Source organism: Nesoenas mayeri (genome assembly GCF_963082525.1).
Source record: "Nesoenas mayeri genome assembly, chromosome: 10".
Lineage (NCBI taxonomy): Eukaryota > Metazoa > Chordata > Aves > Columbiformes > Columbidae > Nesoenas > Nesoenas mayeri.
In genome coordinates, this window is record NC_137560.1 from 21,955,224 (window position 1) to 21,983,025 (window position 27,802).

At 43.0% G+C, this 27,802-nt stretch overlaps 1 protein-coding gene across 1 annotated transcript; it reads left to right on the forward strand.

Annotated features, from left to right (window-relative positions):
• Positions 1-476: 476 nt before the first annotated feature.
• Positions 477-26,411, forward strand: KBTBD12 (kelch repeat and BTB domain containing 12; the record flags this gene model as incomplete). Its single annotated transcript, XM_080350413.1, has 5 exons — positions 477-1,546; positions 2,499-2,769; positions 5,778-5,928; positions 14,260-14,457; positions 26,242-26,411. 5 exons carry the CDS (start codon positions 477-479, stop codon positions 26,409-26,411), a joined length of 1,860 nt encoding a protein of 619 aa, XP_080206539.1.
• Between the last annotated feature and the right edge of the window lie 1,391 nt (positions 26,412-27,802).

The window sequence follows — 27,802 nt, forward strand, 5'->3', positions numbered from 1 at the left end:
AATGTCCTTCGAGAGCCAAAAGTTGAACAGCCAGGAGACTAAGGGCCTGATTTGGAGTTTACTGGAGTCAGTGGAAATCTTCCCCTTGATTTTAATAGGCTATGGGTCAGGATTGGGGAAAGGATGGAGAAGGCAGCTGGAAAACACTGTTTTGAAGGGAAGCCCGTAATTTTCTTTAAGTAATCGCAAAACTTGTCTGTGAGGTTATTGAATATTGAAGATCGTTTGAAGTATTGATTATTTTTTTTTGTCTTGGAGACCTTGAGCTGGAGACCTCACCATAATTTTACGTAGTTTTTGTGCATTACTGATTTATATCACACCCTACACAATGACTATCTTTTGATATTAACAGCAATGTTCATTTGTGCAATGCTTTGTTCTTACTGGACGATGTTATGCTTCTACCTCTAGAAACATTCCTGATGAAGACCTTGAATTCTGAGATTTAAAACCAGGACAATTGGAGATCAACCATGGATCGTAAGGCTGAGGAGAAAAGAAGGCAACGCCATAGCTTGACGTTATTGGAACAAGTAAAGAGGATGAAAGAATCTACGGAGATCATTGATGTTGTGCTGGTTGCGGAAGGTGAGAAATTCCCCTGCCATAAGGTGGTGCTGGCTGCCTTCAGTCCCTATTTCAGAGCCATGTTTACCTGCGGTTTGGTTGAATGCACACAGAGAGAGGTGGTGCTGTACGACATCCCCGCGGAGAGCGTGTCGGTGATACTCGACTACATGTACAGCGCGGATTTGCACCTCACTAATCAGAACGTGCAGACTGTGGCGCTTGCTGCCTATTTCATGCAGATGGAAGATGTTTTCAGCGTGTGTCAGAAGTACATGATGGACCACATGGATGCTTCCAACTGTGTGGGCATCTACCAGTTTGCAAACCACATCAGTGCAGAAGATTTATCAGATCAAGCGCGGAAATACTTGTATCAGCATTTTGCTGAGGTGAGCTTACAGGAAGAAATATTAGAGATTGAATTCCAGCAGCTGTTGACTCTCATAAAATCAGATGACCTGAATATTTCCAGGGAGGAGAGCATTCTGGACCTTGTCATTCGATGGGTCAAGCACAGCAGAAAGTCACGTGCAGAGCACCTCATTGAGCTCCTGAAGCAAGTGAGACTGGTGCTTGTCAGCCCTTCCTTTCTCGTTGAAGCCCGGAAAAGAAACACGATGATCCTGTGCAATTCAGAATGCAACGATCTGTTTGAGGAAGCGCTGAAAACCATCAGGCTATCGAGCCAACCTTCTCTCAGCCTACGGTACGGCATGGAGACCACCGATCTCTTACTCTGCATCGGCAACAATTCTCTCGGCATTAGGTCAAGACATGCGAGCTATGCAGATGCCAGTTTTTGTTACGCTCCGGCAACGAAAAAGACTTATTTCATTCCCTCTCCAAAGTATGGAGAAGGCTTAGGATGTGTTTGCACTGGTGTTGTCACTGAGAATAATGATATTATTGTGGCAGGAGAGGCAAGTGCTGTCAAAATGTCCAGACAAAAGACCAGGAACATCGAAATTTATAGGTGTGTACCCTCTGTCGGAAAAATCCCTAATTATTTAAAAATTTTAAGTCTAAATAATGTTTCTGGGGATGAAAGACGACCATTAGGCAAAGCGTTCTTTACTTGAAAGTTTTCCCAGAGATTTCAATTACTCTAATCAATTTGTCACAATTTATGGCACAATGAATTACAGACATACGACCAAATCCCGATGCCTTTTCTCCTGAAAGGGGGAAGATTTACTGTAGTGGCATCTCTGTGTAAATGAGCATAATTAGATCCTACATCACTGGGTGCGGATTTGATATTCTGCTTACTCAAATCTCAACATTTCATAGGATGCTCTTTTCTAGGTGATGAGCAGGGGCACATGAGTCAAGCAAATGACCCAAGGAGTCCAGTAAGACAGAGATAACACACTTCTCTTTTAATGTTGATAATAATACTTCAGAGATTAAAGGATAATGATCAATAGCTTTAAGTCCTTATTCTGTGTTTTATTCCTGGCTTTTTCAGATGCACATATTTTAAAGAAAACCAGACATTTTCTGGATTAAAGACATTTTAAAATGGTGACAGCATTTTCAAATAGATGCCTAAATTTAAGGAATTAAACCCATACTGGGCCCTTGTTTTCACCAGGATTCCTCACCTTAATTAGGATCTAATATATTTGGAAGGATGCCTAAATTTAAAAATGCTCAATATTGAAAAAAAATTGGGCTCAACCTCATAAAGTCTCTGTGAAGGAGAAAAGCTCCACTTGTCATTGTATTATTGTGTGAATAAATGCTGACGAGGAAGGGGGTAACATTTCCAAACAAGCTGATGGTGTAGATGAAGTTCTCAGGGACATGGGTTAGTGCCAGTGGTGGGTTATGGTTGGACTCAATGATCTTGAGGGTCTCTTCCAACCGAAATTATTCTAGGATTCTAAGAACAAGGGCATTGACAGCTTTGGGTTTTCCTACAGATACCAGCAGCGAGGAAACCAGTTTTGGCACAGCCTGTGCACCACTGAGCTCCGTGAACTCTATGCCTTGGGCACTATCCATAACGATCTCTATGTCATAGGAGGGCAAATGAAAGTGAAAAACCAGTACCTGGTGACAAACTGTGTGGAGAAGTATTCCATGGAGCAAGGCACCTGGAGGAGCACGGCGCCTCTGCCGGTCCCCTTAGCCTGCCACGGGGTGGTGACGGTGAAGAACAAACTCTACGTGCTGGGTGGATGGACACCACAGGTTAAGAAATGTCCCAGTTATTGTGGTTTTGTTTACTAACAAGAAGTGTCGTGTAGCTTTATGGTGCGTTTTTTGCATAGGAAAAGTACATCTGTGATAGCAGCAGAGTGAATTGCTCACATTCCTCTGATTAAACATCTTTTGTAGGGAAACCAAACAGAATGAAGAAGAATAATACCCGTCTTATGCCTTCCTCACTGTAAATACCACTTTCTGGAAGGGCAGTTCTTTCACAGAGATGTGCACAGTGAGTTTAAAATACACCTCCTGTGTCAATGTGGCTTCCAGCCTTATTTACCATTCTCTTAATTTTTCTACGTATCACTAGACAGTGGTATTTAAATCATACAGGAGCCCTTAACCGAGCCCTGTCTTCAAAACATGTGTATGCAGGTAATTTTCAGGGGTAGATTTATATATGAAATGAAAACTTGACCTCATTTTCTCAGGAAATCTTTTTGGTTAACCCAGGTTCATTTATTTGATTTTATTATATTATATCGTCAAGGAAAAGTCAAAGCATTCTCTGGGAAACAGACTCATTTTAATCAAGGCATTTTGTTGTTTCATTTGCATTGCTTGGCTATATAAAGTTTTAACAGGAATTTTCAGCAGGGCCACAGATTCCCTGTACAACTGCAGATGGTGTATCCAGAGCTATGCTACAAGGAGGAGGGATGTCAGGAACTCGCTCCAGTTGCCACCAGTGCAAAAGGTCTTGAAGAGCACAGCCCATTCTTATTTACTGCTCAGTGCAGTTTAAATGTGACCATTCAAGATAAAGCCCCACATTTACTTGACAATAAAGTAGAGCATCTGTAATCCTTATTGCTGACAGCAATATGTTCAGACTTGTCATTACATCTCATTGGTTTGTGTTCTCTTGAAATAAATTACTGTTCAGAGTATTTAAAAGTAGAGATGCATTCGGCAAACAAGATTTCCACCTCTTTGGATATTTTGAGTGCAGGAGTCCCCAAAGGAGAAAATGGAAAGATCAGAGAGTATTTCTGATACTGAAACAAGACAGCAAGGACACCTTGCTATTTAAAGAATTAAAATACGAAAACATTTAATCTAGAAACAATCTGTCTATAGAAAAACTTGAACTGCAAGATATGTCATCTTACAAAGATAGACGTTCAAGTCAGACAACCAGCTTTGTCGTTCTTAATAGTTCTCCAGAACAGATTGTAAGGGGGAAATGTGGCTTAGAAACACAAGTTGGGAATATTGAGACAAGAATAATACAGGCACCCTGAAAACACCTAAAGGGAATACTTGCCAGCCAACACTATCACTAACAATACATGGGAGTCTGAGTTTATATAGCAATAGACTTGAGATGAGCAGGTTAACAATAATTAATTAAAAAACATAGCTTTGTAAGATTAGGATGTAGCTGATCAGAACAAATCAGCTAAAGTTCTCCAACAGGTGCTCAAGACCAGTGCTGCATTGTGCTGAATTTGGGTACCATGTACATCCTGCACTCTCCATCAGATGCAGCGACTTTTATCTGTGGGATCCTCCAGCCGCACCAAAAAGGCAAATTAGTTAATTGAGCCGGGAGTTGTCCCTGTGCTCAAGCAGCACTGAATGTTCTGTCAATCCCGAACAAACACTAACGACGTGGCATTGATAGAGTGCTGTAAGTGCATGTGTCTGCTACAGGACAGAGATAAATACATGTTCCCTTCCCACTTGGGCTTTGCAATTGAAACAAGGCGAGACAGAGTCAAGCCAGGACATAAAATGACAGCTTAGGAGGGCGAGGGCTGGACTCGCAGCAGCATCGCTCTGGCTCAGCCTTGGTCCAGCCTCACTGATGCCAGCTGAGTTAAAAACCCAAGTGACCCTTGAGACAGAGAGAAGGGCCACTGGGTGTTGTGTTTTCTGTACCTAAAGAGCACCCTGTGTGCTTTGAGGTGAATATGATCACAAAAATGAGGTAGGATGTGAATTTAGAGCACATCAGATGGTGCCTGCTTCTGAGTATATACTTATTCTGTGTTGAAAATACACATCTTACCCTTCTTTCAATGAATAAATCAGTTTTTCACACTTATGACAAAGAAAAAGGGAGTAACCAAGGGGCTATATATCCACTTTCTAGTTTGTCTCCTACTATCTTGTCCATTACATCAGTGTTGGAAAGGTCTTTGGGGAAAGAAAAATAACAAGCGAAGCAAGCACACATAAAACAACATCACAAGTAAGCGAAGTAATTCTCTCCTCACTGCTATTAATACATCTCTCTATGTGAAACCTTTTATGCCGAAATATTTCAGAATCCTTCCCCCACAGCCCACTGCTTGTATTCAAGAGTGTCATACCCAGAAAACATAATCTGAGTTCCCTGCATCACATTAGACGGGCAGAGAAAGGGAAAGAAGATTAGAAAGAACAAGAGGAGTAGGAGTGAGTATATAAAGAGTATTATGGCAGCAAAGATATAGCGGGGGGTGAGGAGCTTGTTATGAAAACTATTGAAGGAGAAGTTACAGTGGTTGAACAACATTACTCTGGTTAGGCTGACTAAATAAATGTGCAAATGACTTGAGAATAAGTTATATATATTTACAGGCCTGAGAAGGCCGGCAAAGCACCTCACTGAGACTCACAGGACAGTCTGATTAGCAGCAGGAATGGATTTCAACCTTCAGCAGGAAGCAAAAATGTTCTATAGGATGGTTTTCCCTCTGTTATGATTAGGACTTTACACGAAAGAGGCACGTTCTGCCCAGGAGTGGATTGTTATTACCCAAATCCTCAGCTTTATTGCTGCAGAACAGAGATGCCCTTGTGTTCATCTGCCTTCCACCGCGTCCTCCCAGCCACAAGTCATGGGTGCTCTTAAACCCTCCTGAGCATGAATCACTTTGCAGCCATAATTGATGTGTTTATGTTATTTATCTGCTCGGCTGTCTGCTGTGATTAATTGCATGCAGGCGCGTGCAGAGGGCTCCAAATGTTGTATTATCCTATGGCTGTCATATTTCATACAGATGGATCTGCCTGACGATGAGCCGGATCGATTAAGTAACAGAACGTTTCGGTACGACCCAGCCCAAGACAAATGGACAGAAGGCGCCCCGATGAAGTACTCCAAATACCGCTTCAGCACAGCCGTGGTCAACAGCGAGATTTATGTCTTGGGTAAGAGGAAACAGATTTTTAGCGGATAGCACTATGACTTTTTCTTCTTTCTAGCAATTTGCCTCTGCAAAGTGAAATATCTCACCCTATGCTATGTACCATAGGACAAACTATGTTGGACTAAATGGATGGTATTTTTCTAGAGTTATTTTTTCCCCCACGTCATTTCTTCCTTCCCGTAGATTAAATTAAGTGAACATTTAGTGTTCTGGATTAGCGTAAGAAAGATATTTCACTTTCTACGCTACTTTTATTTGAACAAACAGAACTTGAACATCTAACAGGCTCCCATGGAGCCCCAGTCATGGGACTCTGAGGGAAGGGGTAATTCAGAAGCATGCTTGATGGTTTTGCTTGGATTTCTCCCAGCATCACCTGTTTTTCCTATCGTATTTGTTCCTTACGTGGTGCACTGTCTCCATGGGCTTCCTCCAGTCTGTACCCATCTAAGAAGATCCACTGGGGCTGCTGGGGGTGGAGGAAGGAGAAGGGGAGAAACAAGGTGGAAGCAGGTAAATGCAAACTGTCATCTCCGTGCCACAAGGACCAAGTCCCTCTTCCCAGAAATAAAAACATGAAATAAATGAATATATAGTTCTAGCTGGGTACAGAGAGTAGTGTTGCAGAGGTGAGACTTCTTTCAAGCAAGTCTTGAACACAAAGTCCTTAAACACAGCAAGTTTGTCGTCTCTTTCAGGCAGGATCTCTGTCTTCTGGTACAGCTCATACAGGTGTCAGCACGTTCAGGATTAGGTGGGACTCGAGCAAAAATGAAGAATCACTGCAGAGAAAGCTGATCCTCTCTAATGTCTGTGATGTGCGAATGCAATTTCTACCACAAATATGAAGCAAAAAGATGGACCAATAGCTTTGAATAAGATGCAGTAGCACACTCTTTGACATACACATCTCATTTTTGCTCTTGTCCATGTAGGTGTAAATCTGTAGTACGCAGTCTGCTGATATCAGTTGTGTTTTGTCTGACTAGTTTTGTTCTAACCCAGATCAGAATCTGACGCTCGGCCTTTGAAGTGTTAATTTCTGAAAAGTCCCATTGGCACAGAACAGAGAGTGCACAGTCACTGTCCAAAACCTCTTCCCAGCCTAATTGCCAGCTCCAGCGTGTAAAACCTTAATGACTTCAATGGAATTATTCTCAAGTCATATTGATGGAAGGAAAATGAGAAATAGATTAGAGTTTCTGGTGTGAGTAATAGCATCATTCAGAAACCTGTACTGTGTGTCTTAATCAGCAATCCTGCAATATAATTGTCTGCTTGTTGTGTAATGTTCCTAGAGAATCTTACGCTATTTATACAATGTACATAATCCTCATAAGTAAATGAACAACATTTCCTAAGGCTCAAAATCCTTTCTCCTATTCATCCCATTTGACTGATCTTAGCTCTTTCTCTCCATATTTTCCCAGGAACATAACTATATTCATTGGAAAGCCCAATAAAGAGCAGTATTGTGTTCTTAATGACAGAGGCAATTGAGACACTTTTGGAAGAAAACCAGATGGGAGGGCTCTATTTAAGGTCATGCATTTTAATCTCTTGCTTAAAAAAAAATATCCTTTCCAGCTAAGTCTCTGAAAACTTATTACAGCCAGTGTATAAATTAGGAAAATTTATCCAACTGAATCCATTTGAATGCCATATTCATTATCTTGCCTTAAAACACATTCAGTAGAACTACTGTCTCTGAAATACAGGTCACTGGTAAAAAACGTTGTATCACCATGACAGCTTTAACCACGTGTTGCTTTAACGTTATATAATTCCTGCTTTATAAGTAAGAACATATAGAAGGACTTAGGTGAGAAATCCTATTAGGGAAGATTTAGGAATCAAAGAGTTTTTGTTTATCCTCCTTAGCCTGGCATCCCACCTCTTAGGACTTGGTTTTTCCCCCTGAGTTCTTGCTGAGAGCTTCTTTTAAAAGTTTTAAGCAGTTAAATGAGGTTCAATTAAACACTGAATGTCTCCATCATAAAATACTTATTTGAATATGTACTTTGGGGTCCCTCTGGAAAGGAAAGCATGTGTAGGAGGGGCTGGAAGGAGACATTTTAGCTTTCACAGTATTAACTGTGCATTTGAATAACACCTTCTTTTAACATAAACACCTCTATTTATAAATGTGCTTTGGACTTCAGACAAGTAGCAGCTTATGGGCCTGATTCTGCTCTGTTATACCTGTGCAACAGGCTCCGTAGCGCTTGTGCGCAAGGAGGAAAAAAGGCAAAAATTTGGTCTGGTAGATGAGATCGGAACTGCTTTCTACTCAAAGATTATCAAAGGAAATGAGAACAAGGCATTACGGGAGAAAAGAAGGAGCTGGAACTGAAGATTGACCATGTTTAGGATGACAATCAGCCCTGCTTCTAATCAATCTTTTGCTGCTGTGTGTTGCACAAGCTGCATTAGCTCATCCGCAGTGCTCCGTGTTAGTAAAGAATGACAGTGCTTCTCGGTTTCACCTTTGGAAGCGCCTGCCGGGGCCGGTTTTATTGCTGCTTTCTGGAGGAGCCAGCTCGGCAGCGCTGCTTTGCAGAGAGCGCGAGCAAAGTGCCGAGACTCAGCTTGAGCGCCGTTAAAGAGCAATGAAGGGAAACGTTACATAAGAGATTAGCGCTATTAAGTCCATTGCGCATTCCAGAGATCAATTTAATAGTGAATTATTTTACGGGAGGCAAAGCTTAGATTTCACTTGCTTGTTGGAGAAGTACTCTTTTTTCTTTTCCCATGTTCCTTTAATAAAAGCTCAAAAAGGCACTAGTAAGAATGCATGTTGCTCAGCATTGTGATCTGAGGACTTAATTAAGGCAGTAATAGGTCTTGATTATCCTGACCAGCATCACCTGGAGCCTCCACCCACAGGTCCAGGAGCATCATTTAAACACAGGCCTGGGGGTTCAGCCCTCTCTTGTCACTTTGCCTTCACCTGAGAGCAGCTGGTAGGACCCTCTGTGATCGCCGGTCCCTGGTTCTGCAGAGCTGTGCCTTGACGGTGAGCTTGTTACCCGGGTCACCTTCCCTCTGGAAGCAGCTCTGTTCCTGTTGCTCCTTGATATGCTGCCCTGGCTGAGAGGCTGTATGTCTAATTTCAGGGGTCTGTTAGTGGGAAAACCTAATTAAATGGGTTAGAGTCTGATATTCAGAGATACCCATCACCCTGCTGCTCTCAGTGGGGTACAGAAGTGCTTTTCTGTCCTGTCTGAGCCACTAGCCACCTTGTAGGTGTCATTTTGGTCTGTGTGATGAGCAATCTGGACTTGGATTGGGGTGACTATCCTGGGGGAGGGAAATGTCTGTGTTGGACTCAGCTGCCTGGCATATTTAGCTGCTTAAGAGCTTGGTGTGGATGAGACCTGCAAGTGCAATTGCTCTGTACCGGTGCCTGCTTTCACAAGTATCAGTGACACGGGTGGAGTCACCAGGTACGTGTGGGTAGGAACATTCTCTGTCTCTTGAAAGTCAACTGCATGTCAGCCTCACTCCTATAGAAATATAGACTCATAGAATCGTTTCAGTTGGAAGAGACCCTCAGGATCATCAAGTCCAGCCATAACCTAATCTAGTTCTAGCACTAACCCATGTCCCTGAGAACATTGTCTAAATGCTTTTAAAATGCCTCCAGGGATGGTGACTCCACCACTGCCCTGGGCAGCCTGTTCCAATGCTCAACAGAAATTGTTCCCCAGATCCAACCTCAACCACCCCTGGTGCAACTTGAGGCCATTTCCTCTCATCCTATATCACTTGCTACTTGGGAGAAGAGACCAACACCCTCCATGCTCCAACCTCCTCTTGGGTAGTTGTAGACAGCAAAAAATAGAGATATATGTAAGGCACCCTTTTTCCTTTGCACCTGATGAACTAATTATCACCAGTGACTCTTTACCACTTCGCTGCTGTTACAGATGTTTCCCCTCAAGGATGCTCTGCTATTAGAAGTGATGTGACTCAAATTGCATTCAGTCTTCTCAGATGAGCGTGGGGTAAGAGGGGGGCAGCTGACCCCCATGTGCTTTGCCTTCAGCCAGCTCTGAGCAGTGTGTGGGTATCGCAAGGCACAGAACTGCGCCTCATTGAAATGCTGGAGATGTGCTAATCACATCACCTATCCAGCTTTGCCTTCTTGCATCAAAGGCTTGTCTTCTCTCTCCCGATTTCTTAATAAAGATTATGTATTTTATTTATATATTTATTTTACTAATGGAGCTTCATGTTAAATTTAAAGTCCATTAGAACAACTGCTTAAAGAGTGCCCTTGAAAGTATGTTTGATTGCAGAATCACCCAAGTGTGATATGAAAAGCTCTCAAGCATTAATGGGTTTGGGAACACAAAGGTGGCTTCGCTGGCTTTTTTAGTCTTTCAGTGGCATCTGAAATATCTCCTAGGGAAAGTGCATAATGTAAAAAGCCTAATGTGTTGAAAGGGTATATTTGTAAGGGGTGGGGGAAGAATGAATTCGGTGATTAAATCCTCTTGTGTGATGAATGTGAAAATGACAGAAATGTTCAAAAGTCCCAGTGAGAAAATCCAGCTCCCCTTGCACAAAGGACATATAATTGGGCTTTATGCAGAGAACTAAGGCAGGTGGTGTTGAATTCACCTGCTCTGTTTGTGACAAGGTGGGGGAGTGTGGCTTAATGAGGGACCCTCCCCAGCACCCATTGGGGTGCAGGCATGGAAATAGCAATTGCTGTCCTTCTGCACACCCCTCGGGGCTTTTGGGGGGCTCCAACCACAGCAGGTATGTTTTAGTGACCCCATCTCTAGTTCTGGGTGGATTAAGATGCAATTGCAAGTACAGATCCCTATACTGCTGGGTCTCTTGGCATAAGAGTCTCCTCCCAATGATCTGCAACCCTCTGCCCTCTTTACTACTTTATCCTTGTATTCTTAGCTGTAATTCCGTATGTCTCCACTTACACTCCTAATGGTTTCATAAATCTGCATGAAGAAGGCACTGGGACAGGCTAATCTCAGTTGTGAGTGATGGGGCACAAAGCCTGAATCGCCTCATGCAGCAAATGTCTTTTTTTCTGCCAATTTGTAGTTTTGCATGGCACGTGCATTGTAGATGATGAATAGCCTGGTTAACGAGAGATGCCTCCACTCAGTTGCAGATGTGGATTGATTGAAGTTTCGGAAATGTCTTTGTTGATGTGTGTATTCAGTCCTTTGGAAAGAGGCCTGAGACAGCAGTCTCCACCGAGGACAGGCAGGATTGTCTCACAGGTGTATTTCTCAACCAGCAAAGCAGTGCTGGTAGAGTCTGATGTCCCCAGATTCCTTTGTTAGCAATATTTCAGCGGTAGCATTGCCTTAGAAAAGGCGATTGAAATTCTTGATTTCCTGCTTTTCAGATGGTATTTTTCTAAGCTTGAAAATTAAACTTTACTCCCTCTGGCTTTTCCTTCTCATTTTCTATTTGCTGAGAACTTAGCTTTGGCCTTGTTGTAAAATGAACGTGACATTGGATTTACCTGAAATGGCTGTGGAGGGCGCAAGTAAAATGGAGGTATTTGGTACCTTCAGGACTGTCTCTGATAATGACTGGACTAAAGGAGGTCAAGTTGCTTAAACTATCCAATGAGGGTTTCATAAATGCTTGAAAATACGTGGTAGCTCTTGAACCTTTGAAAAGATGCTCTGACAGGTCACCAAAGATGACTTCCCTAATGAGTACACAGGAAAAACTTGTGGAGGTGGATCCTCTGGATCAGCAATTGAATGTCTTCATTAACCGGTAAAGGTCGTGATTTCTTTTGCAAAAAGTCACTGACTGTGCTGTGTCGGTTTTGTACCTGATTATTTCAGTTCTTTCTGAAGTTACCATGCCCCACAGATACTCAATTTAGAAAATGACAATAAAAATGCGCTAAGAAATAAACAGCAATTACGCTTCTAGAAGAGTTCTGGGGCATTTTGGCCGCTGCCCCCCTTGAAATACTGAGGCAATCAGCAAAGCTATTGTTGTTTGACTCTGACATTCCCTAACTGGTACCATTCATTCATCTGGTTGAACAAGATGCTCTTTCATTCTTCATATGAAGACTTTTCCTATGGACGAGTGCATATTTTTCAGCAGAGAACAGTTACACCTGGGCTAATTTAAAAAAACCCTGTCTTTTGCATAGATCAAATTAATCTGTGAGGAGCTTTATTATTACTGGTTTCCATTTAAAACTGTCTTGAGTAGCTCTTTCTACATTATACTGCACTCTGTAGACTGTACCTGCCCTGGTAGCAAATTGTCTTGCATGCCGTCCTCTGTGAGGAGGATACTATAGAGAATGCTAAAGAAGGATGCTATAGAATCAGAAAGACTAGGTGATAAGCAATCAATTAAATAGCCTTACCAGATTAAAAAATTGATTAGCCCTTAAAACCTTTGTTGATAATTTTAGGAGAATAGTGTCCTGTCCTTACTGTAGCACCTCTCTTACAAGCCATTGAGGAGTAGTGGAAAATACTGCATAGAAGAGGGTGATGCTCCTGGCATGAGGAACAACACAATAAGTAAATGTTTGAATTCTGAAACTTGTTCTTGTTCCCAAATAGTCCTAAGGAATAGCTCAGCGAGACTCCGTTGTGAGAAAGGCACAGCATGACGATGCATACAACTCTCTTTTTGGCGTGGAAATGATTAGCAAAAATCCATGAGCACAATAACTCCCTGGCCCAGCTCTCTCAGGTGAATCAAACCTCAGAGGAGCCCATCAGAGCAAATGCTGCGTACCTGGGGTGTTAAGCTAGGACTGAAAGAATTTGGATGCTGGCCTTGTGTAAAGCACACACTAAGGGGATCCTAACACAGACTGCCAGGATCTTGTTGGTAGGTGTTAGGGCAAGTAAAGATTTACTGTGCATGGAAAAAGAGCTCAAAACCAAACCCAGTGAAGGCTTTCAAATTCAAATATTGAACTGAATCAAATGCTGCAAAATTCAGCTGGAGAAAACTTCCTGCTGATGATAATGGATGCTGAATTTGGTTCTAATTTTGCTGCTCTGATACAGGCACAACCGATCATGTCTCTGCCCGACTCTAAAATGCAGATCAGGAATAAACTGGTGGTAAATTCGAAGCATTGCAGTCCCCATTTACACGTGGCTGCCTCTTGCAAATACCTTTGGAGAATGCACGAAAGGTTGAAAGAAATAACAGTCCATATGGAGTGCTAGATGAAAAACCATGTGCAAGTAAAACTTCGAGTGCTAGGGGCTCATTTCTCTCATAGACCAGCTTAAGAGCTCTAGGGGCAATATACTTAAAGAGCAGCCCCACCAACCTGAGGCAGGTTCTACTTGGAGTCCTTTCCCTTGGCATATACAAGGTGTAATTACATGCCATACGATGCATTTTGGATTTGCACAATCCAGCATTCCTACACGCGTATCTGGAAAGCTGGCCTTCGTGTGGAAATTGCTTGCATATTGCAGTTATTTTAAATTTAAAAGTGGTCACATACACACAGAGGCACAAAAGAGCTGCAGCAGCACGCCAGCAGTGCTCATTACAGGGTACTGTGTCCATTGGCACAGATGGAAAACCTGCCAGGGTACGTCAGCATGTTAATTCTGGAGAACCAGAGGCTGTGAATTCAAAATCTGGATTTGATTACTGGAAAGGGTTTGGCAAGGCGGTGTTTACACTGCGGTTTCAGTGTGCACTGAGATCTCAGGTGTGTCTGCAGCCTGTTGCATTACCTCCCAGCAAAGGAAACCTGAGATCTGTTTCAACCCTGCAAATGTGCTTCAGGCACCCTAATTAACCCTTTGACAGCAGAGCTTGTCACAAGTCACTCAGCTGGGACTCCTGCCTGTTGGATGGGTTTGTTTCTGGAAGCTGATTTCCCTTAAGAAATTTATATAATATTTTTTCTTTTATTGAAGACCAGTAACCAAAAAATCCAAGTGATTGTTGGTTAGCATATGTGAGGGTCAAATACACTAACAGTAATCGGAAAATATGTTCGAACAATTACAACTTAATGATAAAGTGATTTGTCCAGCACACACAACAATTCTGACCATTTCTACTGTATAGGCAGAAAACAAGGCAAAATACCTTTGCATCTTGAAGACATGCTGCTTTTCCTCCCTTTGATGCAAGGCTTCAGAAAGGATCTTGCTTTGATGTCTGTAGACAACGTGCAGGAGCCTCTGCTTTGAGTTTACAATCAACACATTTCTGGAGCTGCAAAAGGGAAAAGGAGGGACATGAGGACACGTCAACAAAAGATTATGCAGCCAGCAATGTGTTTTTGAGCAGAACCCAAGACTGCTCCATCTGACCTACATATCATTTGCAGGAGGAATTGGATGCCTCGGTCGCGACAGGGGACAGACACGGAAATGTCTCGATGCGGTGGAGATCTACAACCCTGATGGAGACTTCTGGAGGGATGGACCTCTGATGCCTTCTCCTCTCCTCTCCTTACGGACAAACTCCACCAGCGCAGGCTCCGTGGAAGGGAAGCTGTACCTCTGCGGGGGATTTCGTGGAGCAGGTACTGAAGCGAGCGTGATGTTCTCTACACAGTCGAAACCTGTCCCACTGTACACAGACCTGACCCGATGGCCGAGCAGCCCTTTCAGGTGGCACTGGCGTGCCCTGCAACCACAGAGCTGCCGCAGCCCTTTGGACTGCCGGTTCCTAATGTCAATATGAATTGTGCTCTGTTTGCCCTTTGCTTTTTTTTTTTTCTTAACAAAACACAAAAAAATTAAGGATGTTTCCAATCTGCGCTAAACCAGTCCAAATCTACAACCTTGGTAGAATTCTTCTGGATTTGCATCCAGAGCTACTGAGATGAGGACCTTAGTGTGTCATGCCCAAGTTCTTTAATGTCCATAATTGTTGAAGGTTAAGGCTCTATCCGTCTGCCCTTAGCCAAGCTATCTGGCTCTGCCTGTTTACTTACATGCTTTTCATAATCAGTGTTGAAAAAGCTTGTGGATTTAGTAAGTACTCTGGGTAGGGAACTGAGATACGAACAGACTAAAATTCCAGATCTGGTGATTTCAGACAATCCCAGCCCCATTGCCACCTTTCATCTTTTAAGTCTTCTTCCTTCCAGCTGCGCTTGCCTCTATCTAAAGCTCCAGTCCCACTAACCTTTTTACAAAGTGTCTCTCAAAACACGCACACTTAAATTCTCCTGCTACATAGCAGCTGCTACCCCAATTTCCTTTCTAGAAGAAAGTACAATAATACACGTGCACTGCTAATAAATGTCATATCAGGCTCGTTGTTGCCCAGGATTGGGCACATGGTATCACTCGATGACGTGTCCTTCACGTTACACTGACTCCAGTTGCATCAACTTGTATAATAAACTCTAAAGTTAAAGCTCCTGTTATTTTAGAATGATGATTTTCATCAGCTAGTTCACAACTTACCTCCCTCTCCCTTCATTTGCTGCTGTTTGAAGAAGCTGCTTCCGGAACACAGTTGCGTGGCAGCTCTCTTAACAGGCATGTTCTCGTGTCATCTCCGATGGAAGTTCTGTGACCTCAGAGCAATTATGGTTATGATACATCACTGTGTTTCCATAGCAAACACTGTGCCCTCCTATTTGTCTTTTCTCCTCTGGAAAAAGTCTAAAGTTAGTGGTTACAAATCTCAAAAGGCTGATCATTTGCACTGCCAAATGAAGCGATTTCATTCAAGATGACTAACAGATTAGTATGAGATTTTCTGAATAAGGTACCTTCAGAGCCATAAAAACACGGTCTGTACAACACCACCACGTTTTATCACTGAGTCATGTACAAAGAGTGGTGGTATCGGGAGAGGTGGGAAGTGCCCTGTGGATTTCTAGATGACCATCTTTTGTGTGTTTGTATAACGCCAGCTCAATGGGGTCCTGACTCCTGACTGTACTGTTGCAATGTATATAATTATGTATAGAACTCCCCTGCACTAAAAAGTGTTATTTAGATTGGAAAACAAAAAGTCAGAGTTAGAAAATGCCAGTTTTGCAGTTACCTGTGCAACCTGGATTCTGACCCCCACACATGCATTTTGTATACCAGTGAAGAAATAGTATATGATTGTGTTGTTAGATGTTGTTATGGTGTTTATTAACAAGGGAGCCAAAATAAGATTCTCACTGTCAACTGAAAATCAGGTGTATCCAAGTGTTTAGGGAGTTGAAAAGAAACTGTGCTTTAAAGATGGGCTTCTTAACATGACTTTTGAGTTATTAGAGGAAAGGGGCTTTCTAAATGTTCAAAACAAATACAGCTTCTAGGTACTATCATCAAGAAACAGATGGATGGAGTCCATATGCTGAACCTGAAGGGGTTACCTACCTGGCCTCTCTCCCTGGCCTTGTATTCTCTGCACACTGGAAAGAGCTCGTCATAGAATCACGGAACAGTTTGGGTTGGAGGGACCTTCCCAGCTCCCCAGTGCCCCCCCTGCCATGACAGGGACATCTTCACCAGCTCAGGTTGCTCAGAGCCCCATCCAGCCTGGCCTGGGATGTCTCCAGGGATGGTTCATCCACCCCCTCTCTGGCCAACCTGGGCCAGGCTCTCACCACCCTCAGGGACAACAGTTTCTTGTTGAATCTCCTTCCTTTCATTTAAAACCATCACCTCCCATTATTGCAACAAGCCCTGCTAAAAAGTCTGTCCCCATCTTTCTCATTTGCCCCTTTTAAGCACAGAAATGTCAATAAGGTCTCTCTTGCCTGATGACTCTTTGGAGGTGAAGGATGGAGTGAGAGAGGGTCATTATTTTCATATGGGAACCGCAGAGGGTGGCTTGACTCTGCTCTTTCACAATTACGGCTGCTCAGCAGCTACAAGATATTCGCAGAACAACATGTGCCACTGCTGCTTTGGTACCAGATAGGGTTATTTTAGAATGTGCTTGTTTGGTTTTAGTCTTTTGGGTTTCTTGGCATGTCACTTCAGTTTTTGTGAGGGATGCGACCAAGAGAGGATATTCCAGTTTTTCAAAACATTGTAATTTGATTTCAACCAAGTGGAGTTTTTGGAACAAGCTGGAGGCACAGCTGTAGTCTTTGGGTTTTCTGCCTGCTGAATGCTACAGGGATGCTTGTGAACACTGAAGAATGAGTGCTTCTCAAAAAAAAAAAAGAAGAATATAAGCCAAAAGCGGTGCTGCAATGGGAAGTCTCAGCCAATGTATATATGGCTGCAACCAACTCCGTATATACTATAGATCTGCCCCCAATTCCCCAGCCTTAACTTGCCATTGCATTTGGTTAAATTCACTCTTGATCCAGTAGTGTGGAAGCTGACCTACTACGGACATTGTTGCATCTTAATTTTACTCGTATGTACCATGCTCTGTATGCCTTCCTGCACGAGTATTGACTTAAATGGATAATTAGAGACCAGAGATGCTGTACACAAACACAAAGCCGAAAAGCAGCTGTCAATCCCTCAAAGGCCCTTAAATTTGCATGAAAAGATGAGTACTGCTCAGCTACCCTCTCTTCTGAATCCCACGTGCCACTTGAAGGGTTGTGATGGCAGGATTCCCATCCCATATGTGTTTCATCTTACAAATCTTTGTCTGCTTGAAGGTGGACAAGTGGTGCAGCCCAAAGAACGTCTCCAGGAGCAGAGGAAGAAAAATTGCAGCTACTTAGAGTCTCCAGGGGATAGTCAGCTTGGCCAGTTGAGAGCAGCAATGTGGAGCAGGGTCTCTCTAAAGGATGAGTGGACTCCCAAGTCTGTCTAAGCCCCATCAAGAGAAAACTTCCTCTGAATGGCAAGGAATGCTGCTCAATGTTGGGCTGTGTTGGTGAACACCTTGTTAGACTTGCCCTGCTGAGGCTTCCTCAAGTTAGGAGCTTGCTCAGAGCTTGACCATGGAAAAGGGGTTTGGGGATTAGTTCAGCTGAAGTTTAGACACTTACCTGGACCTTAGTGGCCCATGTTCCCTGCAGCATATAGAGAAGCACAGACACTTCCAGAGGGAGTTCTGGGTCCTTGGTGCTTTACGTCTGCTCTGAAAGATGAGAAGGCAATTCAGAACCCTCTTGTCTCTTGACACTCTGTGTTTTGGTCAGGATATGAGGGATTCTGGCTTACCTAAGGCAAATAAATCAGGAGCTTGGTGTCTATGGTTAGATGGTACAAGCCACCCTGAGACCGCTGTTGGATCACTAGCTGACAAATGTTCTGTGTTATTACAATCATAAGTACCCCAAAAAATCCCTTCTGTTTGTGTTGATTTTTTCCTCCTTAGCAAGACTTGCAAAATTTCATCTGTTAGCCAGTAGTTTATATGAATTAGCTCATTTCTCCTAAAACTATAATGGCAAATAGAAACCATTAATCTGCTTGTTTCTGCCACTCAGCCCCAGCTCCTGTAGCCTGGTGTTGTGAATGTTGACAGTCGCTTGTCAGCAATGTTACAGCATTCATCAAGCTGTTCAGGAATGTTTAAAATGGTCGCGTTTGACCATTAGTTCCTAGTTCTGCACAGAGTGAAAACATTAACCATAGTATGAATAGTCGGAACGACTTAACGCGCGGTAGCCAGCCAGATTTCTACTAATTGCTAAAATATGTTGCCGCATTTACTGCTGTAACTACGGATTTGAAACCGGCCTTTGCGGCCTGACTGTGCAGTGTTCTTGTTGACATGTTTTATTTCCTTCACCTTCACGTACAACTCGAACTCACCACCCGCACGGGCTGACAGCTGTTAATGTGCCTCCCGAAGGGGGTGGTGAGGAGTTCATCAGGTATGCAGCATCACATGCTCATAAAATACCTGCCAGATCGAGTTCTCTTTCTTTTTCACCATTTCTGAGTATTACCATTATTTTTTTCTGGTGAAAATAATGAAGGCAATGGTGCTTGCCTATTTGCGGGGACGGTGTCATCTGCTGTCACTGTCACCCTTTGGAGGCACGTGTTTGTTGACTTTGTATTGTCGCTGCACAAATACAGATCTTGGAGCCTGTTTCTGGGGGCTGGGGGTTGTAGCTTTAGTTTCAGATTATAGATGTTGGTCCAACTGCCTGTCTCACAGATCTGAGTCAATAAATTAAAATCTGGAGTTGATTTTTGGTTTTTAACTTGATGGTTTTAATTAGAATGCTGTCTTTACTGTACACCCTTGTGACATCGGCTGATGTGCAAAGTAAAGGGACAACCACCTCAACGCAAACAATAAAATCTGTAACAGGTCTGATATCAGCTGCACATATAACTTAAAAGGTCTCATGACTTCATCAGCTGATGGCACTTGATGTGCAACTGTCTTTCTCTGAACTGGCAGTTTTGCCATCTCCCTCTAATGTAGTTTAAAGCAGAGAAAGCAAAGGTGCTGCTTCCCTACCATATATATTGAAAGATTCCATAATGTATTTATTGTCATGTGTGGGAACAGAGCTGCTCAACCCAGTTATGTTATTTACTTTGTTGAAGGTAACTTTTCACTTCAGTGGTGGTACACTCAGAGAAAGGAGAAAAGGAAGAAATATCTATCAACTTGGAATGTAAGAATCTCAATTTTGTGTTTGCAACTGTTAGGCAAGATAGGCGATAGTGACACTGAGTCATAGTAGCTGTGTAAGTCTGGTACTACAAAAAAAGATATATACTTACCCTGATTCATTTTCTGGCCTCTTCTTCCTCATCTACATAAACTGCAATCCATACCTTGGGTTAGAAGCGGTGCTGCTTGCAGCAGTGCAGAACCATGTGGTAATGACTGTATTCCAGCTGAGCTAATGAGTTTGTATCTCCACACCATCCTCTCCTGACAGTGGACTAGCTTAATAGTTATTTATTTTGACTAATCTCCCATAAAGGCTGTTCCCCTAGTCTCCTCCATTATGTGATTTAGATGGAGAATCATTCTGGTGCTTGGTTTTTATGATAGTGGTTATGGAACATTACTGGAATCAAATTAAATTTAGACATGTTAAGCAGTCTGGCACAGTAAATACTGCACTTGTGAAGTTTGGGGGTTGAGGGATTGGAACAAAACCTGCTTCTCCAGCACCTTCCCCTGTTCCCAGCTAAATAAAGCAGAGGGGCAAACCCCAGGCTGCCTATCTGCAGCACTGTTTGTCTCCCTCTGCTAGAATTTACTGGGCAGCGATGAATAATTAAAGTTCTCCTGCCCACAGTTGCTACCATTTGAATAAATATTCCCACCCATGGAAGGGATTCAGGGTGCTGTGTTTTGCTCAGCACAGAGATCTGCTGCGGCCGCCCGTTGTGCCGCAGGCTCTGCAGCCCAGTCCACCCCGAAAATCGTGCTCAGCCTTTTGCCTCATTGTCCCCCAGCACCGGCGGGAGCTGCCAGGAGCAGCAGAGACCTCCCCGGCTTGAGGGCTGCCCATTTACCCCCTGATCCTCAGCCAGAAACTCCCCGCTGTCAATAATGCCCATACAGGTCAGGGGAATTGCTGGGGAGCAGCACCTGTGTATTTCAGGTCTGAATGTGACCCGCTAGCTGACAGCACAGTATTAGTAACTCAGTCGTGCTTCTTGCTAAGGCTCGTTTATAGTTTCTAAAGGGTTAATGAATGATTAATAGATATTTTTTAATGCATTTTAATTAATTGCTGAAGAGGTCAATAGGTTGTTTAGAAACATGGCTTGTAGCCATGTATGACATCTTCTATTGTGTTCATAACTGCCAGTCATGCATGCAGCCTAAACATGTTTTATATCCTCTATTAATAATGTATTAACCCATTGTAAGGCATTTAGAAACAGTATCTCAGGATGGTCTGAGACCAGTAATTCTTATTCTGATCTTGCAGCATTTACTCATATGAATGGTGCATTGACTTCGGGAGCACTGATCCTGCTGCCACTACAATCTGGGATCCCCACAGCGCAAGCAGGACTCGCATTTGTAAGATTATTTCTGAATAGGCCTTGCCTATGAACAACAGGCAAAATCTGGAAAGATTTTAAAAGCTGAAGTAGCTGGATCGATCCCAAGAAAATCAGTTGAAGTAACTGAATTAGAAGTTCCTTCCTGTAGACCATCCCATTCCTTATAGATATATTTAATTTTCATTTATATTGATGTGTGAGTGAATGGGTAGATCGTAAAGCCACAGTCCTGAAGAATCGCACAGCAGAGCAAAAGGACAGAGGTCCTGTCGATGAGAGTGAATCTCTTACCTTACTCCACGCAGGTGCTCTGAAAACAGCTGCCACAGTTGTATATTCAAGCCCCAACCTGCCTCCCAGCTTTCCCTGTGTCTGGTGGGATACGCTGCCCTGACACTTAACATCCCCACGGCTGCCAGCATGTTAAACAGCCCAGCCCAGGTTCCTCTCCTGTGTATTCTCTGCCTGATTCTGCCCACGGGCACAGATGATGGATGTACTTGACCCCGCAAGGCGTGTTCGCCACGTGATACTCGCCGGGCTGGTGGAGTTTAGGGGGCAGCTCACATACGCAAATGGGATTGGAGGCCACAGTCTTGATGAACTTATTCTTTTTCCTCCTGCAAATGAGGAGCTGGGACATCTGGTGGTAATGATCTAAATGCACTTTCATCCCATCACAACGCAAACGTGAATTCCCAAGTCGCCTAACTCCACATCATATAATTATGAAAGCAGCTATTAGCGGCGAGGAAGATAAGTAGCAGAGGCCAGTCCCATATGTTTAAAATGGGTTTGTGGTCTCTGGCACAGTTAATGGCAGCAAAACCAGGTAGAAACCAGCAGTGGAGGCTGAAATGCCTCAAGGCAGCTCTGGGGTGGCTGGTAGGTGACAAGAACTGAGGAAGTTGGTGAAAGAAACACCTGAGTAAACATTTTGGGGAGTGTTGGGGAACTGGCACCTTGTGGTGCTCAAGTGCTTTTTTCCATGGGATGAGCAGACGGTTCACAGTTAACCCCTATGGGTTTGGTGTCTTTTTTGATTAATGGTGAAAGAAGACAGGGGACATTAGGAAACCACACGCTGGAAATGAAAAGGTGCTGTGACAGCCTTGAGAACTGACACTGGTGGGGAGCTCAGGAGAGTCACCTGTGTGGGGATGTCTCAGGGACACAAGGACAATGTGGTCCTGTGCTGAGGTCCCTGCTCTGGATGAACTCATGAGCAGCTGAGCTTGTCCCCAATTCCTTTGGGTATCTCTGCCCTGATGCCTTCAGAGATGTCACCACTTGTGCCCACAGCATCTCTGTCACTCTTGTTCCTTCATTCATAAGATGGAGGCAAATATATCAGCTAATGTTAACGGTCTCCCATAAGAACTAATAAATATTGATGACATTTCAGCAAACCTGCCATAGAATTAACTCAAATGAACTACAGGCTACAGTAGAGTGGATTTCTTTGTATTGGCTTACCAATACAATAGCTGTATGGTTAATAGTCCTGGATAACCTATAGATTTATATTTTTTAACCTGTTAAGCATGTTGCTTAATTCTTCTAAATCTGCCTCCTTTTAACCCTCCCAACCCAAACCCTAATAATTGTATCTCAATGTTCAGTTCCAAACAGGAAAGAGACAGCAAGGTCAAACGAGACCAAAACTGGTAATAAATATTATATTCACACAGAAAGTTGTTCCTTCCCCCAGTGTCCAAATCACAAATGGAATGCAGTTTTTTTAAAAAAAAGGAAGAAAAAGCAAATGAAATATTTCTGTTGCCTGCAGTCATACTGGGGGTCTTTCCAAGAATGGTTCATCTTGATTTATGGCCAATCCTCATTCGAATGACATGAGAAAACTTACAACGTCAAAAGAAGTCTGGCTATATTTGGGGAGTGAATAATATTTGAAAACAAACCTTTTACAGGGAAAATATGATTGTGTATGTGGAGTGCAAGCAATCACTGAAAAATCATGGGTTTTGTTAGTTTTTTTCCATGCACTTGAAGAAAAATTCCGTATGAATAATCGTGGGAAAGTGTTTTGTATACAGACCAGAATATAAAAGAGAATTTAAAGATTAGACTCATTTTGCTTTCAGCCTCCTAGAGCTGCATATATGAAATATAATTGTAGCATTTATAAGTTCAACATTTTCAGGTGTGACTCATGTTCTTTTCCTGGCAAAAGGTGGGGTTTGGAGGTTCAGTGTGAGCCTTCAGCCTGCACTTGTACATCAAAAAGGCAGAACTGTACCAAAGAGCTCTGGCTTGCTTTTAAAATACCACTATTTCCAGTGGCGATTAGTTTATGCTGGAATTAATGTTCCCAGTGCTGGTTTAGTATTTTCCTGTCCTGAATAAGAATAAACCACACCGCTATAAACACCATTTTACTGCTTGGAAAAGACCTGCATTCAGGTTAGATTTGTACTGCCTGGATAACTCTAATATAAAGCAGTTTTAGCTCCTATGCAGAAAAACATAGTGTAAAGAAATTGTCTTAAAACTTCTCATAGTTAAACAAGAAAGCGCAGGAAAATACTGTCTCATTTTGTAGAAAAAGATACGAAAGCATTTGGAAGGGAGTGAAATCCTTTCATTAGGTAAGGTGGTTGTCTGGGAAGTGATGCGGAATAATGCTACTTATGACGGAGTTCTGTGGGGTGGCTTTTGCTGTGTCATACAGCCCATTTCTTTTTGCAGATGTCACATTATTCTCATGTCAGCAAAATTGGCTGGGAAGGTGTTACCTTAATTAAAAAAAAAAAAACAAACAATTAAATAAGATGAACCAATGAGGCAGAATCTGGAATTATTTGCACCTTCAGGCTTAAAACTGTTTGTTGGGATTAAAGCCTAAGTCCAACATTAGTGCCTGGAATCAAAGGTGCTGGTCTCTTTGAAAAACATCACTTTTTCTATTGTTCTAAGCAAGGAAAAAAGGCTTAAGAATTGTAAAAATTGAGGTGTCTTAAATAATTTATCTTTTAAAGAGAAAGGGGGGATGTAATTGTTTTTCTGCAGTATTTCAAGCAGTGCTTTTCCTCACGTGAACTTTCTTATCCAAACGGTGCTGCTTCCTTTCGTATTGAACGGGATAAGACTAGAGAAACGATTGCTTCCCTCATTCCAACAACATACTCTTTATCTCCCAAGGGTTAAGAGTTAAGTAACACTCCATGTGCTGGGAAGGAGAATTTGTAGAGTGGAACAAACCCAGTGACAACATCCCAAAGGAAAGGGAAACAAGGGACACTAAAGGTTGTGAGTCACCAGGGTCAGGAAAAAACACAGCAAGTCTCGTAAGGAAGGGTTGAATCTGCCTTTGATGTTTTAATTATGTTGTTCACCTTTTTGGAAGTGTTGCAATCACCCACAGAATGTGTCAGTTCCAGGGTTTGGGTTTTTTTCCTCTGATTGTCTCATTTTTGTCATCATCCATGCCAAAGAAAATCCAGGGATAAAAATTTATTGGATAAGGGACATGATATGGTCATAAATACAGGGACTGGAGCCTCCCATGTCATGGCTTAGGTCTGTTTGTGTCTCCATATTTACCTCTTAGGAAAAACATGTTCACTTGTGCAGGGTCATATAGAAATGAGCTCTTTGCTGGTACTTGCTATTTGCAGTTTGTTAGTCATGCCTTCTCGTTTCACATGTAAGTGGGTATTTTAGCAGTTTGCTGTCTTCCCTCTTGGACGGGTGCTGCTTTCCTCCATCTTAATATTCTTTAATAATCCAGGTTTAATAAGCAAACCATCATGACTGTTGCTTCATCTTCTGTGAACTGCAGAAAGGAGTGGAATAAGGATTATGCAGATGAGGCTAAATCCTGAAATCTTACCCAAGTTTTACTCAAGCAAGCTCCCAGAGATCTGTGAAAGTCCCAGAGGCCTGGATTTGGACCAACAAAAATGATACCGTAGTTAATCGTGACATAACTGAGGGGCAAATCCTGAAGCTACTTGCAGAGGAGCCCTCAGGGGATTTTAAATCCCATGACACTCCGTCACCATAACGTCAATACCAATTTTTCACAGAACCTAAACCACAACAGCCCTATCTTGGGGGTGCTAAACCCCCAGGGTTCCTGTCCTCTGGAGGGATATGTGGTCTGTGTTTCCAACATGAGAAACTATAAATGCTTCTGGATGTTCTTCTGTATTCCACTCCTTCCCCCTTCTTCAGTCCTCAGCTGTTGGTTCCACAGAAAGGCACTGTCCAAACAACGGGATGCGGTCAGTAGATGTGAAGGATAAGGTTATTTGTTGTTCTTTTGGGGTTTTATGGTTGGTTTGTTTGTTAATTTTTATTTAATTATATTTTATAAGAAGCCTTATAGAAGAGATAGCTGAATGGCAACCTCAGTCTGGACCCCGCCAATTTTAACCTGTCATCAGTCTTTCAAGACTTGATAAAACAGCACCGAGTATTCAATGTTTCTTGCTCGGATGGTTCTTATCTTGGTCCCTGTGAAGCGTCTGTGCTTGAAAATCTCTGAGACTTGGCTTCCAATACATCTATCCAGAAATTCATCATCAGGAAGCTGAGAGCAAAGCACGAGCACATCCTCAGCTCAAAGTAAGCCAAGTCTAGACTGAGGTTACTCGCTGCGAGAAAGCAACTTTGAGATGGAAAGAAAAAGTGAACACAAGTGAAAGATGCTTTTTATTTTTAGGAGAGAACTTGGTTTTGAGTAGCAATTGCTGGAGAGTTCAGGGCTTTTGTTAGCAAAGAAAGGTTTTGCGTTCTTATAAGAAATGTAATATAGCACTGTTGGCGGACAACTATGGTTCTCTGCTGCGTGGTGATTCTGTCATTAGTTTTTGTTTGTCTCAGTAAAAAGCTTCTTGTGTTGAGATTAGCTGTGATTTAATGACATTTCTCTAACCTCACTGTGCATGACAAATTCCTACATTCCTTCAGAACAGCTAAAGTACATTTAAAACCTTGGAGGTTTCTTTCTGTCTTTGTTTCTCCCCAAATCACAGGATGTCCAGACTTCACACCCAAGAAAAGCCATTGGCTTGGAGTGATTCCGAGAGCCTGAGAGCTGCATTTTAGTCGTGGCAAAGACAAGACAACATACTTGCATGTAGGCATACTGATTAACAGTAGGCAATATTCTATAAAAGATGACCATTTGACCATTGATTGCACCATGAAATGCCACGTGCAGACTTGTACCGTGATGGAGCACTTAATGCTTTTGTCCCTGCAGCTGCACCTGGAGTCCAGAGCAAGGTCTGAACACACTGTGCAGGTCTCCATCTGCAATATCGCATTCGCTCTGTGTTGACAACTCACTGTTAGCACCGCAAAAATTACCTTCTCATTGCCGCCTTACAGAAGGGTTGTAATAATAACTGCACAAACCTCTTTGATGCCGTTTGGCTTGACTCCTGATGCCTGCTGTTGTTGCTTCTGTTTTTCAGCTCGTCATGAAGTTATCACCAAAGAGATCTTGGAGCTGGATACGTGGGAGAACCAGTGGAACGTGGTGGCCATCAACGTCCTCATGCACGACAGCTACGATGTTTGCCTTGTTGCCAGGCTGAACCCGCGGGATCTCATCCCTCCCCCCCCGGATTTAGTGGACCAATAGAAGTTCAATGGCTCTTGATGCTTCCAGATTCTGCAGAAACTGAAGAAATTGGAGAGACAGATGCTGCATTGGCTCTGGGTGACAGCTGAGTCCCACAGAGAGGGGCTGGCAATACACGCTTGGGGGCAGAATTGTCTTTGAGCTGCGCTCCTCAGTTGATGCTTAATTTGCTAGTACTTGTACTCTGGACTTCTGTGATGGAAAGCAACATTGCCCAGCCTTTGTGTGAGGCTTTTTGTCATCCCTCTGGCTGTCCAAGCTCCAGCGTTGGCTTCAGCTTGGGCTTCTGAGATCCTTTGCCTCACGGGCACGGTGGCAGCCCAGCGCTCGTGTCACGGCAGAGCACGACATATGGAGGAAAGCTCCGGCCAGCGAAATCCCTCCTTGGCTGTTCATCCCACCCAGTTCTACTAAGCTGCCCAGGAGGTTAAGAAATATATTCAGTGAGCTGATGAAAACCAGCCCAGCTGCAGCAAAGGGCCAGACTACCCTTGGCTGATGCCGGAGCAGAAGGAAAACAGAGAAGAGCCTTTGAAACAAACCACCATTAGCCAAGGTTCATTAGCGAAGCCCATCAGCTGCTGCAAACATTATCTAACCCACAGGACAGTCAAGAGATTCTGTCGTTGCCAACAGAGCTGAGCCTGCGGTAGCGGAAAGCGAGTCTTTTGGCACCAAGTCACAAACGAATCTCCCAGTAGGGTTAGAAGGCAGCCTGTACCAAAGACAAGAATAATCCTGAATTTTTGCATAGATCTGACCTGTTCCGAGGTCTGGTGTGACCAGAACCTTAAAGCTCAGTTAGAAAACTCCCTTCCTTTGAGAGATGGAGAAGAGGATTGTTAAGGAAGCAAACTAAACTCAAAAGTAATAAATGAGACTAGTGTTATCTGCCTATCAGCTCTTCAGCTACAGGGAAAGGATAGATATGCTAGAAAATACATGTTTATATAACAGTAGCTGTTGTTAATAGAAGTAGCTGTAATGAAGTAGCGTAAGGTAAATTTTCTGCCAACAAAATTGGCCGTAATCATAGGGAAGAGGAATAATTCAAGCGGTGTTTCTTAAAGCAGTGTTAGCCTTTATAGGGATTGAAGACAGTATGTTAGAGAGAAAATTGTGATCCCATTTGAATTCCCAATAACCATTCATCAGCTCTCTGGTGCCTGTCTCACCGTGTGTCTGTCTGTCTGTCACTGCCTGGGCAGGACGGACAAGAGAACTGCAAAGCTCTGTTGTGCTTTTGGGCCAAAATTGCAAATATGAGTGTATGCTGCAATGCAGAGCAAATGCTAAGGGTGAGCTATGATGTAGTACAGGAATGATCGTTGTCAGCAAGAAGTTGCTTTTGATGGCTACAAAAGCAGCAACAAAACTGGAAGGAAATAATT